Here is a 14,630-nt window from a genome sequence, read left to right as displayed (position 1 = left end):
GCTGCTTTGTTGATTGCCTGCACAATGTGTGTATAGGACGGCGTTTGCTCTTCCTGGATTCTAATTGAAAAATAACAAGAGACATGACACTGGGTACCGCGCTGTCGAAGACCGCCGAAATTTCGCCGAGGTTTCGATCTAGGTGGCCTGAGAAGATAATCTTGCAGTCTGTTCTTGCAGTGAACTAGTTTATAATCAATCTTCGGCAAAAGGCACCTGGCCGTGTCACAGTCAGATATCCAGGCACGCTACTGATACCCATAGCAGGATATGATCCAACTGAGTATGATGAGTGGCGATGTTTCGGTGATTCTCAGTTCTCTTGCGACACTCACATCCAGAAAATGTAGTGAATCTGGACACTGGTTTTCAAAAAATCGTTTTAGCTGACACAAGGCCATGCTTAGTGAGCTTTCTGGATTTTCTGCACAAAAATCTGCAGAAACGTAAGACATCACTGGCCGTTGCCCTTGTTGACTTCAGGAAGGCCTTTGACCTTGTTGATCACTGCACTGTTATCAACAAGGCCATTGCACTAGGGCTGCCCACCAACCTGGTCTCATGGCTCACTGATTTCTTGAGTGGACGTCGTCAGGCAGTGAGGTATCAGGACTCGGTCTCCACATTTCAACACCTCACCTGTGGTGTTCCCCAGGGGACCAAGATGGGACCACTGTGCTTCCTCATCCAGATCAACGACGCTCTATCGGACACTCCTCACAGGTGGAAGTATGTGGATGACTGCACTGTAGGGGTTTTAGTGGACAACACCGCACCAGACTACTCATCACTACAAGACACCCTGGACAGGCTACAGGCATGGACTACGGAGAACAAAGTCACCATCAACCACATCAAAACCGTAGTCGTGCACATCAATACCGCCACCACTCCAGTGCAAGGCCCAGCTGTCACAGTGGGTGCCCATCCTCTCCAGCTGGTGCAGTCTGCCAAACTCCTGGGTGTAACTATAGACAACAAATTGGACTGGAAAACCCATGTAAATAACACAGTCAAGGCAGCCTTGTACCGTCTCTACATGCTACGACGACTTAGGTTACTTGGGACACCCACGGCAGAGCTGAGGACTATCTACAACGCCTTTATTCTCCCCAAACTAACGTATGCGTCACCAGCCTGGTCGTCTTCTCTCAACTCCATCCAACAACGTCGGCTAGAGAAGGTACAGAAAAGGGCCTGCAGAATCATTTTCGGTGCAGAATACTCCGGCTACATCAACACTCTCTCCACCCTGGAAATGCCATCCCTCAGTGACCTCCACCACCAAGCACTGGAAAGGTTTGGCAGCCAACTAATGCACCACTCTCTCATGGCCACCTCCTGCCACCGGCAGCCCCCCACCCACCTCGCACAGTCCACCACTACAACAAAATTCAGCCCATAAGAGCCCGCACCGATATATATAAGAATAGCACCATCCCATCTTTTGTTAAAATAATAAACAACTCCTGATTTATGTACTGTACAGCCATGTAAATGTATTCAACTCAAATTATATCATTATGTCTAAATCAAATGTAAGTCTGCATATTTTCACCCACCGGCTGCAACTCTATTAATAAACCATTTATTATTATTATTATTATTATTATTATTATTATTATTATTATTATTATTATTATTATTATTATTATTATTATTATTATTATTATTATTATTATTATTATTCGCGTTTTCTCTGGAAATCTCGTTTTGTGCTCTAGCAGATTTTCTCATAGTGGCGTTCAAATCTCCCAATATTAATATGGTGTCTCGATGGGCGACTGCGTCTACTTGACCGTAGAGGAAATCAAGAAGTCTCTGTTATTGTCTGGATGCTACACAGTAAAACCATAAACACAAGAACATAAAAACGTTTCATTTTCTTAGCTTGATGTTAACTCCCAAAACACAAGTGGAGACCGATTGAACGATCATTAGCTGACGAAGTCGAGGACTAGCAAGAACTCCACCCCGCCGTGACCACGTGGAATGGCAGAGTTGTAGAATAGAATCCAGCTCTTTCCGATATCTTCTTGCTGCAAACCTGCGGCTAGAGTCACGACATGTTGTTGTGAATTGTTTTCTGGCCGTCGATATCTTAGGACATTACGGCCGTAGACTTGTTATTTTGGCGTTTTTTCCTTTTTTGTTTTTTTGGACGGTCCACTCACAAACACCTTGTTATTCTAGTTCGTGGAGGTTAAAAGTTGTGTTTTACTTAATATTAGCATCACTTGTTCTTTTGGACGGTCCACTCACAAACACCTTGTTATTCTAGTTCGTGGAGGTTATAAGTTGTGTTTTACTTAATATTAGCATCACTTGTTCTTTTGGACGGTCCACTCACAAACACCTTGTTATTCTAGTTCGTGGAGGTTATAAGTTGTGTTTTACTTAATATTAGTATCACTTGTTCTTCCTCGTTTTTCTTTTCTTTTGTTTTCTTTGGTTCTTGTTTCTTCTTTTCTTCTGTCTTGTTTGCTTATTGTTTCTTCTTTTTTTCCTATCTTCAGTACAAGGAGAGCTTCCTTGTAGCTCATCTTCTTCCCTGATCGTACCTTGGCTACTTTACACTCCTCCCTCCACTTGAGACACTCTCGGTCGGAGGAGGAGTGAGGGCCGTCACAAGCTGCGCATTTCTTGATTATGATCTTGTAGTCAGTATGCTGGTGTCCAGAAGAAGCACATCTCGAACATACGTCCTCTGAAAGCCTTGCATTTTTTAGCTGGGTGATAATACTGTTGACACTTGAAGAATCTGGTAGGTCGTGACATGAAGGGTTTCACTGAGATGGTGTCCCATCCCCTTGTAACGGTCGTTGGTAGATGGTGGAAAAATTCAAATACAGCTGAGGTGGATTTTCCATGTGGTCTGCCCAGTTTCCGTCACACGAATATGTCGTCTCTTTCGTCTTCTGTCATTTCTTCTATTTCCTTCACGTCCATATATTGTATTTTGGTGTTAGAAATGACTTTCCACACTGCGTTGTAATTGTAGTTAAATTTCACCATAATGGGGACGTCATTAATAACTTTAACAGTTCTAAGTTGCTCAGCCTACCTCAAGTCACCGAAGGTGACTATGAGGCCACCACTCGGTCGACGGATGACCTTTGTAACCCCCTCTATAACTGAAGAAGTAAAAAATTTCTTCAGGACGAGGAGGTTATCTTTTCTGAGTGCTCCGAGCAAGGTCCTGAGAGCATTATTTTGGATAACTTCTAGCCTAGCTATCTGGTCTTCTCTCAGTCCAATGAGTGCTGGAGCACTGTAATCTACCAGCGATCTGATGGCGGCCGTGTAGTAGGCTTTAAGCACGTGTATGTTCGCTCCTGCGGTTGTGTTGGTGAGCGACCTCATTATGTTGTGTCTGCTCTTCGTCCTGTGCCTGAGATACTCGAGTTGAGGCTTGAAAGTGAGTTTCTGGTCGAACCAGATTCCAAGACACTGGTGGGTGTTGGTCCAGACTACCGGCGTGTTTTGTATGGAGAGCATCTTGTCTGGTGTGTCTGTGCAGATGGACATCGCTTTCGACTTGGCTGGATTTATCTTGCGTCCAAGTCTGTTGCACTCCTCTTCTATAAGTTGGAGTGCGTGTTGCGTGTTGAGTAGTCTGTTTGCTCCTCTTACTATGAGCTCTGTAAGTTGTCTGCATAGCAGAGAAGCTTGGCTGTTTGTCTGAAAGGTAGTCTGATTAGATATTTCATCAGGACATTGACCAGCGTTGGAGTGAGGAATTCATTGATGAGGAATATAAATATATCTATAATATTGGCTTGAACCTTAAGTACCGTAGATCCTTTATAGACAAATGCCTTAATATTACTAAGAAATCTTTTTATAGAACTCATCCTGAGCCCACCCGTGACAAATAAAAATCTCTTAGTATTACCTTTTAACAAAATAATTCTCAAATTTCTCTTCAACTGAAAACCTGGAACGTAAATGTAACATTTAGTAACTCATGCACTGTAAAAAATTTTTTTAATTAAGAGCTCCCCCAACAATGCAGGTGGCTGTATTTACAAGGTTCCTTGCAAGAAATTTAATACACCCTGTTCTACTTAGGCCAGATAGGAAAAGATCTTATAACTAGACTTAAACAACAAAAATATAGTGTTAGGACAGTTCAGAAATCCAATGCTCAGTTTGTTCATTTGAGGGATAATAAACATTGCATTGACTGGGATAATGCCTCCTCAATATTACCTTGTAATTCAATTGTTAGTAGGAACATTATAGAATCCAGTCTCATTAAACATACCGAATCTGTCAACATGAATTTGAGTAATGGTATGTACAAACTGGACAATTTTGTAATTAAGAAGATTTTTAACTAGGTGAGAAGGTTGGGTCATCTTACCTTATGACCTTACTACCGTCACGTCCTGTCCCTAGGGACTTGATCTCTCTCTCCTCTACTGTATATATTAGCCTTGTCAATTATTTCTCCTAAATTTATACTCAGCCTGAAGATGTGAATTATACGTAAGCGCTTAGGAACTTCGTGTTTTCTTGTTTTTTTGTGGTTCTCAGCGTAAATACTGTATATATATATATATATATATATATATATATATATATATATATATATATATATATATATATATATATATATATATATATATATATATAGATCATATATATATATATATATATATATATATATATATATATATATATATATATATATATATATATATATATATATATATATATATATATATATATATATTATATATATATATATTCATGTAGATCAACAATGAAAACATGGATAAGATAAATCTTAATAAAATATACAGAAGTCGACTTGTGAAAGAGACCTAGGGGAACTTGTAAGCCCGTACCTACGGCCTAGAAAACAGTGCGTTAATGTTCGAAATAAGGCAAACAGAGTACTGTATTGGGTTTTATATCTAGAAGTGTAAGTAACAAGAGTGCAGAGGTCTTATTACAACTATATCTTGCGCTAGTCAGGCCGCACCTCGATTATGCGGTTCAGTTCTGGTGCCCCTATTATAGAATGGATATAAATTCACTAGAGCATGGCTTCACAAGCGGACGTTCTTGCCTAACTAATCTATTAACATTCTTTTCATCAGTTTTCGAATCGGTGGACGAGGGGCACAATTATGATGTGGTATATCTCGACTTTGTAAAGCCTTCGACAGTCCTCGAAAGACTAATTAGAAAAGGTAAAGCTCATGGCATCAAAAGGTGACATCCTTAAATGGATGAATTAGTTCTGCAGGACGGGAAACAGCAGAGGTAATTAACGGCACTAAAATCCATTGAACCTTCACCAAAATTAAGGTTCCCAAACCAATACTTGGACCATTATTATTTATTATATACATAAACATTACATAAATATCGGCATTGGCAGCAACATAAAATAAATTTGCTGATGACACTAAAATAGGACGATGTTATCAAATCGGCGAGGACTCAGCAAAACCTGAGGAGAAGATCTAAACAAATTTTTCAGATAAATCCTTGAAAAAATGGCAGATGAAATTCAACGTCGACAAATGTAAAAAGTACTCAGCATAGGAGATGTAAACAGGAAAACCAGATACCAGATGAACAACGATGCCATAGAGAAATCCGACTGCGAGAGAGATTTAGGAGTAATGATAAGTAGGAACCTTAAGCCAAGTAAACAATGTGTTTTTGCTCGTAACAAGGCTAATAAAGTACTTGGGTTCATACAAAGGAGTGTTAGTTACAAGACTAGCGAGGTCATCCTAAAACCGTATTTTGCTCTTGTGAGACCACACCTGGATTACGCAGTTCAGTTCTGGTCACCGTATTACAGGATGGATATAGAATCCTTGAAAAGAATTCAGAGGAGAATGACAAGACTAATCCTGGGCATTAGGAACCTTGAGTATAGAGACAGGTTAAAGCATCTTAATTTGCACTCCCTCGAGAGACGTAGAGCGAGGGGCGACCTGATAGAGGTGTATAAGTGGAAGGCAGGGCTAAACAAAGGGACATTACAAAGGTACTCAAACTATCCAACCAGGAGCGAACTCGTAACAATGGTTTTAAATTAGACAAATTTAGATTTAGGCGGGAAATAGGTAAACACTGGTTTGGAAACAGAGTAGTGGATGAATGGAAGAAGTTACCAAATATCATCATTAACTCGAATACGCTGAATAGCTTCAAACATAGGTTGGATGCTTATATGAGCAATAGGGGTTGGGTGTAAACGGGACTGCCCAGTATGGGTCAATAGGCCCGCTGCAGTTTCCTCCATTCTTATGTTCTTATGTTCTTATGAGTCGGTGCATCGAAGAATGACAAAAATGATTCCGGGACTTAGAAACCTTCCATATCAGGATAGGCTAAAGAAACTTAACTTGCTTTCCCTAGAAAGACGAAGAGTGCAGGGAGATATGATAGAAGTATTTAAGTGGGTGAAAGGAATCAATAAAGGGGATATAGATAAAGTTCTTATAATATGCGAGCAGGATAGGACTCGGAGCAACGGATTCAAGTTGGATAAGTTTAGGTTTAGGAGGGAGATAGGAAGAAACTGGTTTACAAATAGGGTGGTGGACGAGTGGAACAAGCTTAGCAACTTTGTAGTAAGTGCTGGAACGCTGGAAAGTTTCAAAAGGAGGCTAGATAGATTCATGGATGATAGAGAGTGGTAGTAACTCTCGACAGGAGCTGCCGTGCACAGGCCAACCGGCCTATTTCAGGCTCCTTGTGTTTATATATATATATATATATATATATATATATATATATATATATATATATATATATATATATATATATATATATATATATATATATATATATATATATATATATATATATGACACACACACTCGAGACAGGTCCTCAGCGAGGGCCTTCCTATTTCAATCTTGAGCGAGAGAGTCCGCAAATCGTTTCATTATCCTAATATATCATTGAAACTTGTTTTCATGCATATTGTATAAATAACATATTTTACCCATGTATACTAAACATAGTTCAAGAGATAGCTAAGGTGCTGCGTTAACGATCAAGTAAATTAATTGATATCCGAGGCTCAGGCACCGGGTCATGGCACTTTTGTGAATAGTATCCCTTTTGACATGAAATCATTGGAATGTGGCATTTCCCTCAGTGAGCGTTAGATATGCAAGGCCACTTTTCATCAAGATCATCACAGTTGCGTTGTTCTTATGCAGGAGAACTCGGGTCAAGTGGTGCTGGGCCTGGACCACCTGCAGGGTGCCTTCTACCTGCTGCTACTGGGTTGCTGCCTCGCCCTTCTAGTGGAGATCTTCAGTTACTTCTGCTACAAAAGTCAAAAATCAAGTCTTGTTGCAAATCATACCCAAAACTGATATATGCTGCAGACCATTTATATTTAGAAAAATATGTAAATATATACGGTTGTCTGACATTACTGTTTTTTACAATTGTTGTATTGAAGCTAACACGTTTAACGTATTTTGTATGACAAACACACAGACACACACACACACACACATGCATACACACACACACACACACACACACACATGCATACACACACAATGTAATATATATATATATATATATATATATATATATATATATATATATATATATATATATATATATATATATATATATATATATATATATATATATATATATATATATATATATATATATAAAACTTAAATTTTTTGTGACATGTTTTTTCACTTTACCACATTCATGATAAACTAATGTAGGATCACCTGTAGAATTGTCATCCCAGAGTTTGGCAGGGTGACAAATCTTCAGGTGGGGTCAGGACCCTCCATGGTTAAGTCAGGTTAGGTTAGGTGTATATTATTCTTATTATTTGTTTCTTTAAACTTTTCGCAATAAAGAAGCATAACACAAAGGAATGTATTTATGTTATCCTAATTATACAAATTATATTTTCTGTGGGCTGGGTGACGATTCTTCAGGTGGAGCAGGCTGGGGTGACAATTCTTCAGGTAGGATATCCTGGGGTGACGATTCTTCAGGTGATCCCAGATTTATTTTATTTTCATTACATAGTATTGCTACATAAGGATGACCATATAATATTAAGATAGCAAAGATAACTTTCACAGAATTGGAAAAAGTAATTTTTACAAATGTATTTGTGTCTCTCCAGTAACATTGTTCTCAAATTACTCTCTTAAGCCTGGTCAACCTGCGTCACACTCTCCTAAGATAAAGTAAAAAATAAGATCCACTCAGATATAAGTTTTTTGAATGAAAACATTGAAAACAAAATTGCTCTAGAGTAATAGAGATTTACAAAACGTCAGATGAAAAGTTTTAGAGGAAAAAATAAAACACCGGATTAATTTCAGAGAAGTAACAAAGCGCCCGGGAAAAGAGAGTTCGTGTTTGGTTTTACCCCAGGGATTTATGACCATGTGTGTTTGCGGGTTGGTCAATAGCTCCCGTACCAAATGGGACCGTGACTTCTTTTGTAAATAGATGATTCATTGGAATTTTTTTGAGAGCTTGAATTTCGCTGTGCTCTAACGGAGCTTCATGATAGAGCATGTTGAAGAAAATACTGTGTTAGTTCAACTTCAGGATCCGAAAGTTCTGTATAGGTTCAGTTGGCATCTGTCAGTGATTGGTGCTGACTATTACATTTCTTATCTTCGGGTGTTAAACAAACTGAGGCATTGTGATCATTTTCTGTTTTTCATTGTTACTGGGATTTATTAATTCAGTGAGACTAATATTGTTGGCTACCATCAACCCAGAGTCAACCAAACTCAAGCAGGATAATCACCAGTATAAATTAGATCAAATATTTATATATAGCTAGAACAGTGTTTTTTTTTTGGGGGGGGGGGGTGGTGGAACTCAAAAGTTGTTTGATAATTTTAGGGCAATAAAGATTCTTTCAGGGCGATTCATTTTATATATATCTACAGTAATATTATATATTGTTGACGTAATTAAACTCTAAGCTGATGCTGTGTCATTTATTCCCCTTTTCTTTCTTCTACTGTTTTATATAACAGTGGTTGCAACCTCTAATTGAGTAAGATTTTTGCAATTATCTCATGATTTAGCAATCAGACAAAACTCCTTCCTCACCAAGAGGATAGTTTTCAACCCAAAGTTATTTACTAGATTATTTTTTTTTATTAGCTGATTTTCGAAATAATGTCCGAAAAATGGAGTCAGCTCTACAGACGGTCTTTATCTCAGTATGAGGGCAGACACGCCACCATGTACCGGAATATAGGCCACTGGTAGGTCGGTGTGTTGTGTAGCACGTGAAAACACAGTCCAAACAAGTCAGACTCTCTAAGGTCTTAAAGTCTATGATATTTTACAAGTCTCCATTTTTACCCAATACTTTAAGATTATTTCAAGGATTGTTATAATAAAATCAGCTTGGCCACGTGTTATGAATTATTTATTTTCTTGGTGGCTATTTTGGTGATATTTATAGTCTTTAATTCTTGTGTTATTAGCCTAATCTGGACATTTGATATATAGACTCCCAGGGAGATAAGAAATGTTTTAAGATGATCTCCGTAAAATGATCAGACTAATGATCAACTTCTACTGCCCTCACGTGTTCGAAGATTATTTTCACCTACACACACACACACACACACACACACACACACACACACACAGAAGATCAAGTGCTCCACCACCCCCAGTGACGTACCAATGAAGCTCTAAAAGAAGTTCTCCCAAAACTAGTTAAACCCATCTGCTAAGCTAGACGTTTAGCAAACTGGAAGTCTTCGTATGTGTCACCAGTGCCCAAGTCAACGAGCCCACGATCCTTAAACCAGTTACGATCCATTACCTTCATCCCAATACCCAGCCTAATCTGCGCAAGTTCGTTTTGTCGGGGCTTATGCTGATATTGTAGGCGCTATAGATCCTCAGTAATTTCGCACTATAAAAGCTTCCTCCGCCAACCACTGTCTTGTCAGCTTTTTCGACTACATATATTGCTATTTGGAAAAACGCAAGACGTCTGTGGTTCCCGTCTTCATTGACTTTACTAGGGCATTCGACCTAGTAAACCACAATAAAATTATCAACAAAGCCACCAACCTTGGGCTTCGCTTTAGTCTTATACCATGACTTATAGACTTCCTTAGTAACCGACACCAAGCGGTGCACTTTTGAGGGACTGTTTCCACCTTTCAGTCACCTGTAGCTTCCTCAAGGCACCAAGATGGGACCGCTTTGCTTCCTCACCCTTAGCAATGATGTCCTAAGAAAAACTTCCGTCCGCTGGAAATATGTCTACGACTCCGCCATTGGGGTCAGTGTGAACAAATCGGCCCCCGATTACAGCGCCCTCCAGAATATATTGAAATATTGAACAGTCTCCAAAATTAGGCCACCAACAACCATTTTACCACCAATCATACCATGATCAATGTTATACAGATAAACCTCTCCAGGTTGTGGGCTCCAATAAGCTCCTCGGCGTCACTATAAATAACAAACTAAATTGGAAAACACCTGTCAGTACAATTGTCAAATCCTCCAAATTTTCGTCTTCACCTCCTCCGTTACCCCCAACCCCTCGGAGTTCCCGCGCCCTAGCTTCTCAGTTCTTACATACGTACTTAGCAATCATACTTCCCAAGCTCACCTATGCTTCCACTGCCTGGCCTTCCTCCCTAAATACCACACAACAGAAACACATTGAAAAAGTGCAAAAGCGTGCAAGATTATCCCCCGCTTCTACTCCACATATAAAGAAGCGCTCAGCACACTGACCCTCTCGCTTCTCTATGATCATCACCACGACCTCTTCTGCAAATTTGAGGAGAGGGTTCTCCACCGTCTCCTGCTCCCACCCGAGATCCCATATCCGCACCCAGACCCTACGAACTTGTACTGATCGCTATAAGCACAGCCCATTTCCGACCATTATGAAAAAATATCAACAACTCGTAGTTAACCAATGTGCTTACGCCCTGCGAATCTTACTTTTACACTGTTACTCTACTGAAAATTCCTTGTTGAATGATCTTCTCTCCCTTTGTTAATACCTGTATATATAATATTTGTATCACTTGTTACTTGTGTATTATTTGTCAATCAATTAACCCATTTTCATGTCTGTTGATTGTATATTTTCAGCCTTTTAGGCTGCCATACTTTTTCATTAAACTGTTAATTATTATTATTATTATAATTATTATTATTATTATTATTATTATTATTATTATTATTATTATTATTATTATTATTATTATTATTATTAATAATTATTATTATTATAGTGTTAGTATTATCTTATTATTATTATTATTATTATTATTATTACACACACACACACACACACGTGTGCAGTTGGATACATACTGTAGGTAGTCAAAGAGATGAAGGAAGAATACATGGACATGAAATCAATATTGCAGTTCATAAAATGGAAAGACTAAGCTCTCAATTCTCAGAGAACTAATTTTTTCGTTCACATTCTCCTCAACATTGGAGGGTAGGACCTTCGTAGAAATCAATTATAATTATATATCGTGCTTAAAATTATTAGATGCAGAACTTGCCTCTTATTAGATTAATCCTTAAAGTTCTATAGATAAGTATAAAAAACATTAATAATTAACGTCGACGATTGACATTCAGTGAGTGAGTGAGCGAGCAAATAAAAAGAGCGACAGAGATGTTCTCTCTTCATTGTTCTGGTCCACCGGGCCCCATCACCAAGTGTCTCCTGTGACCTACAGTTCACACCCTGTAAGTCGTCCACCGGGCCCCATCACCAAGTGTCTCCTGTGACCTACAGTTCACACCCTGTAAGTCGTCCACCGCGCCCTCTCACCAAGTGTCTCCTGACCTACAGTTCAGCACCCTGTAAGTCCACGTCCCCCATCACCGCTCCTGTAGAGTTCGCACCTCCGTCCACCGCGCCCCGTCACCAAGTGTCTCCTGTGACCTACAGTTCACACCCTGTAAGTCGTCCACCGCGCCCCGTCACCAAGTGTCTCCTGTGACCTACAGTTCGCACCCTGTAAGTCGTCCACCGCGCCCCGTCACCAAGTGTCTCCTGTGACCTACAGTTCACACCCTGTAAGTCGTCCACCGCGCCCCGTCACCAAGTGTCTTCTGTGACCTACAGTTCACACCCTGTGAGTCGTTCAACGCCTTCTCTTACTCATTCCTGATATCGTTAAAAATTTTTACCTTTTTAGGGTAAGCCACTAATAATGAGCTTCGATATTAGTTACATTTGTATGTCAAATTAATGCTACATAGAAAATAATATCTATTGAATGTTTTATAAACGATTTTTTCGAACAAAGGCAAAACTTTAACAATTGATCACACACATATGTCAAGTAGATATATTAAATAATATAATCATTTAGCCATCTTACCCGTGAAAACAAAATCATTAAAAAAAATTCTCACGAGTATCGACGAGGATTGATAGAAGAAACTATAAAAATGAAAATAACAGATTTTTCATATGCGAAAATTTGATATTAGTCATAATCAAGTCTGTTGTGTCATTATTGTTAATTTGTTGTATTCCTTTTATATTGTTGTCTCTGTTATCAATAATCATTCAGTTATTTATATCATCACACACAAGATGAGAGTCCAACACATATGTTAAACTAAGTTGACTTTTGTGAAATTTAATCAATCATATAATATCTGGACAGAGTTGCCCTACCTACTATGTTGCTGCCGTACTCTCTGGTATGGTTCAACTTACTGCTCGTAAAAATATCGCACAGACGTCATTAAGAATTAATCATAAGTCTTCTAAATTTCTCGACTTACCATTATTTTCTTTTATAGAAAACAAGAATGACGTTTCGGCGTCCTAATAAGCCGACAGACTTGACTGAGCGCATTAAGATAGTGTACATGTGGATGGACGGGATGACCTGCCGTTCCATTGCACGAGCAACAGGTAAGAGTGCATCGACTGTGTGCAGGTGGATCAAACGCTGGAAACGAGAAGGTCACGTCAACACAAGACCTCGTAGTGGCAGACCTCTTAAAGTCATGAAAAAGCACAATACCACCATCACTCCCTCAGTGTCTAGATCTCCGTTGGCCTACAAAAATGACTCCTACCCTCTATACTATTAGTGCAGATCACATCGTGCAGACAATCAGCCCTCATCTTCCTGTGTAAAATTGCAGTGATTAAAATACATAATCGAAATCTGTCTGGGTTTTTTTGTCAACGCGAAATATTATATCCAAATAATCTGCGCGGTTGATGATGGAAAAAAAAAGTATATATACAATAATATATATATATATATATATATATATATATATATATATATATATATATATATATATATATATATATATATATATATATATATATATATATATATATATATATATATATATATATATATATATATAGAGAGAGAGAGAGAGAGAGAGAGAGAGAGAGAGAGAGAGAGAGAGAGAGAGGAGAGAGAGAGAGAGAGAGAGAGAGAAAAAACAAAAAAAAGACTGGAGGAAACTGCAGCGGGCCTACTGGCCCATACTGGGCATTCCCATTTACAGCAAATCGCTATCGCTCATATATCCGTCCAACCTGTAATTGAAGATGCCCAGCGTGTTCGAGTTAAAGATGATGTTTGGTATATATATATTGGTATATATTACTGAATATATTTAATCTCACAAGCAAATATTTTCAAACTGAATCGCTTTCAAGCTGCTTCTAGCTGTAATACTACAGAGAGAATTTAGAATCCATAGAATTCAGAGGAGAATGACAAGATTAATCCCGGGCATTAGGAACCTTGAGTACAGAGGCAGATTAAAACATCTTAATTTGCACCACTTGAGAAACGTAGAGTGAGGGCCGATATAATCGAGGTGTATAAATGGAAGTCAGGGGTAAACTAAGGTGATATAACAAAGATACTTAAATTTTGCGACCAGGAGTGAACTCGCAGCAATGGTTTTAAATTAGACAAATTTAGGTTTAGGCGCGTGATAGGTAAACATTGGTTTGGAAATAGAGTAGTGGACAAGTGGAACAAGTTACCAAATATCATCATTAACTCGAAAACGCTGGGTAGCTTCAAACATAGGTTGGGTGGATATTATGGGCGATGGGGGTAGGGTGTGAATGGGGCTGCCAAGTGTGGGCCAGTCGGACTGTCCTAACACTGTATTTGTGTTGTTTGATTCTAGTTACAAGATCATTACCTGTCTGGCATAAGTAAAACATATTACGTTCCTTGCAAGGAACTTTATAAATGCAACCAATTGGTTAACAAATAAAGAAAATATTATCAGAGATATCACAGTAGGGGAAGAACTAGGTAACAGTGATCACAGAGAAATCAGGTTCACCCTAAATTGGGAAACAAAAAACAATGACAATATTGTCAGAGTCCCAAACTTTCGGTTGGCGGATAATTATCAGGGATTAAGAAGGTACCTAGGTGAGATCACCTGGGTATAGTCACGTCAGTCCCAGTAGGAAGGGGTGAGGTCATAGATGACACAACAATTGATCATGACTATAATATATTTATTAGTATACTACATAAATCACAAGAACAAAATCTACCATACAGAAAAATTAGGTCAAATAAGAATGAGCCAAGGTGGATGACCAAAAAACTTAAACATGA

The 14,630-nt window shown here is 38.7% G+C and overlaps 1 protein-coding gene across 2 annotated transcripts in view; it reads left to right on the top strand.

Annotated features, from left to right (window-relative positions):
• Nucleotides 1-13,151, top strand: part of LOC121879819 (probable glutamate receptor) — a 32,653-nt gene extending 19,502 nt beyond the window's left edge. The window contains exons 12-13 of one of the 2 annotated variants that reach the window (XM_042386614.1): nucleotides 7,200-7,317; nucleotides 12,814-13,151. In XM_042386614.1, the coding sequence (XP_042242548.1) occupies nucleotides 7,200-7,317; nucleotides 12,814-12,842 (147 nt within the window). In that variant the 3' untranslated portion in view covers nucleotides 12,843-13,151. Of the gene's footprint in view, nucleotides 1-7,199; nucleotides 7,541-12,813 lie in introns of those variants that run through there. The other variant, XM_042386613.1, reaches the window with a different exon arrangement.
• Nucleotides 13,152-14,630: the final 1,479 nt, after the last annotated feature.

Source organism: Homarus americanus, unplaced genomic scaffold (assembly GCF_018991925.1).
Source record: "Homarus americanus isolate GMGI-L3 unplaced genomic scaffold, GMGI_Hamer_2.0 scaffold13662, whole genome shotgun sequence".
Lineage (NCBI taxonomy): Eukaryota > Metazoa > Arthropoda > Malacostraca > Decapoda > Nephropidae > Homarus > Homarus americanus.
The sequence above is the reverse complement of the archived record's forward strand: the minus strand, read 5'-3'. Positions and strand labels throughout refer to the sequence as shown.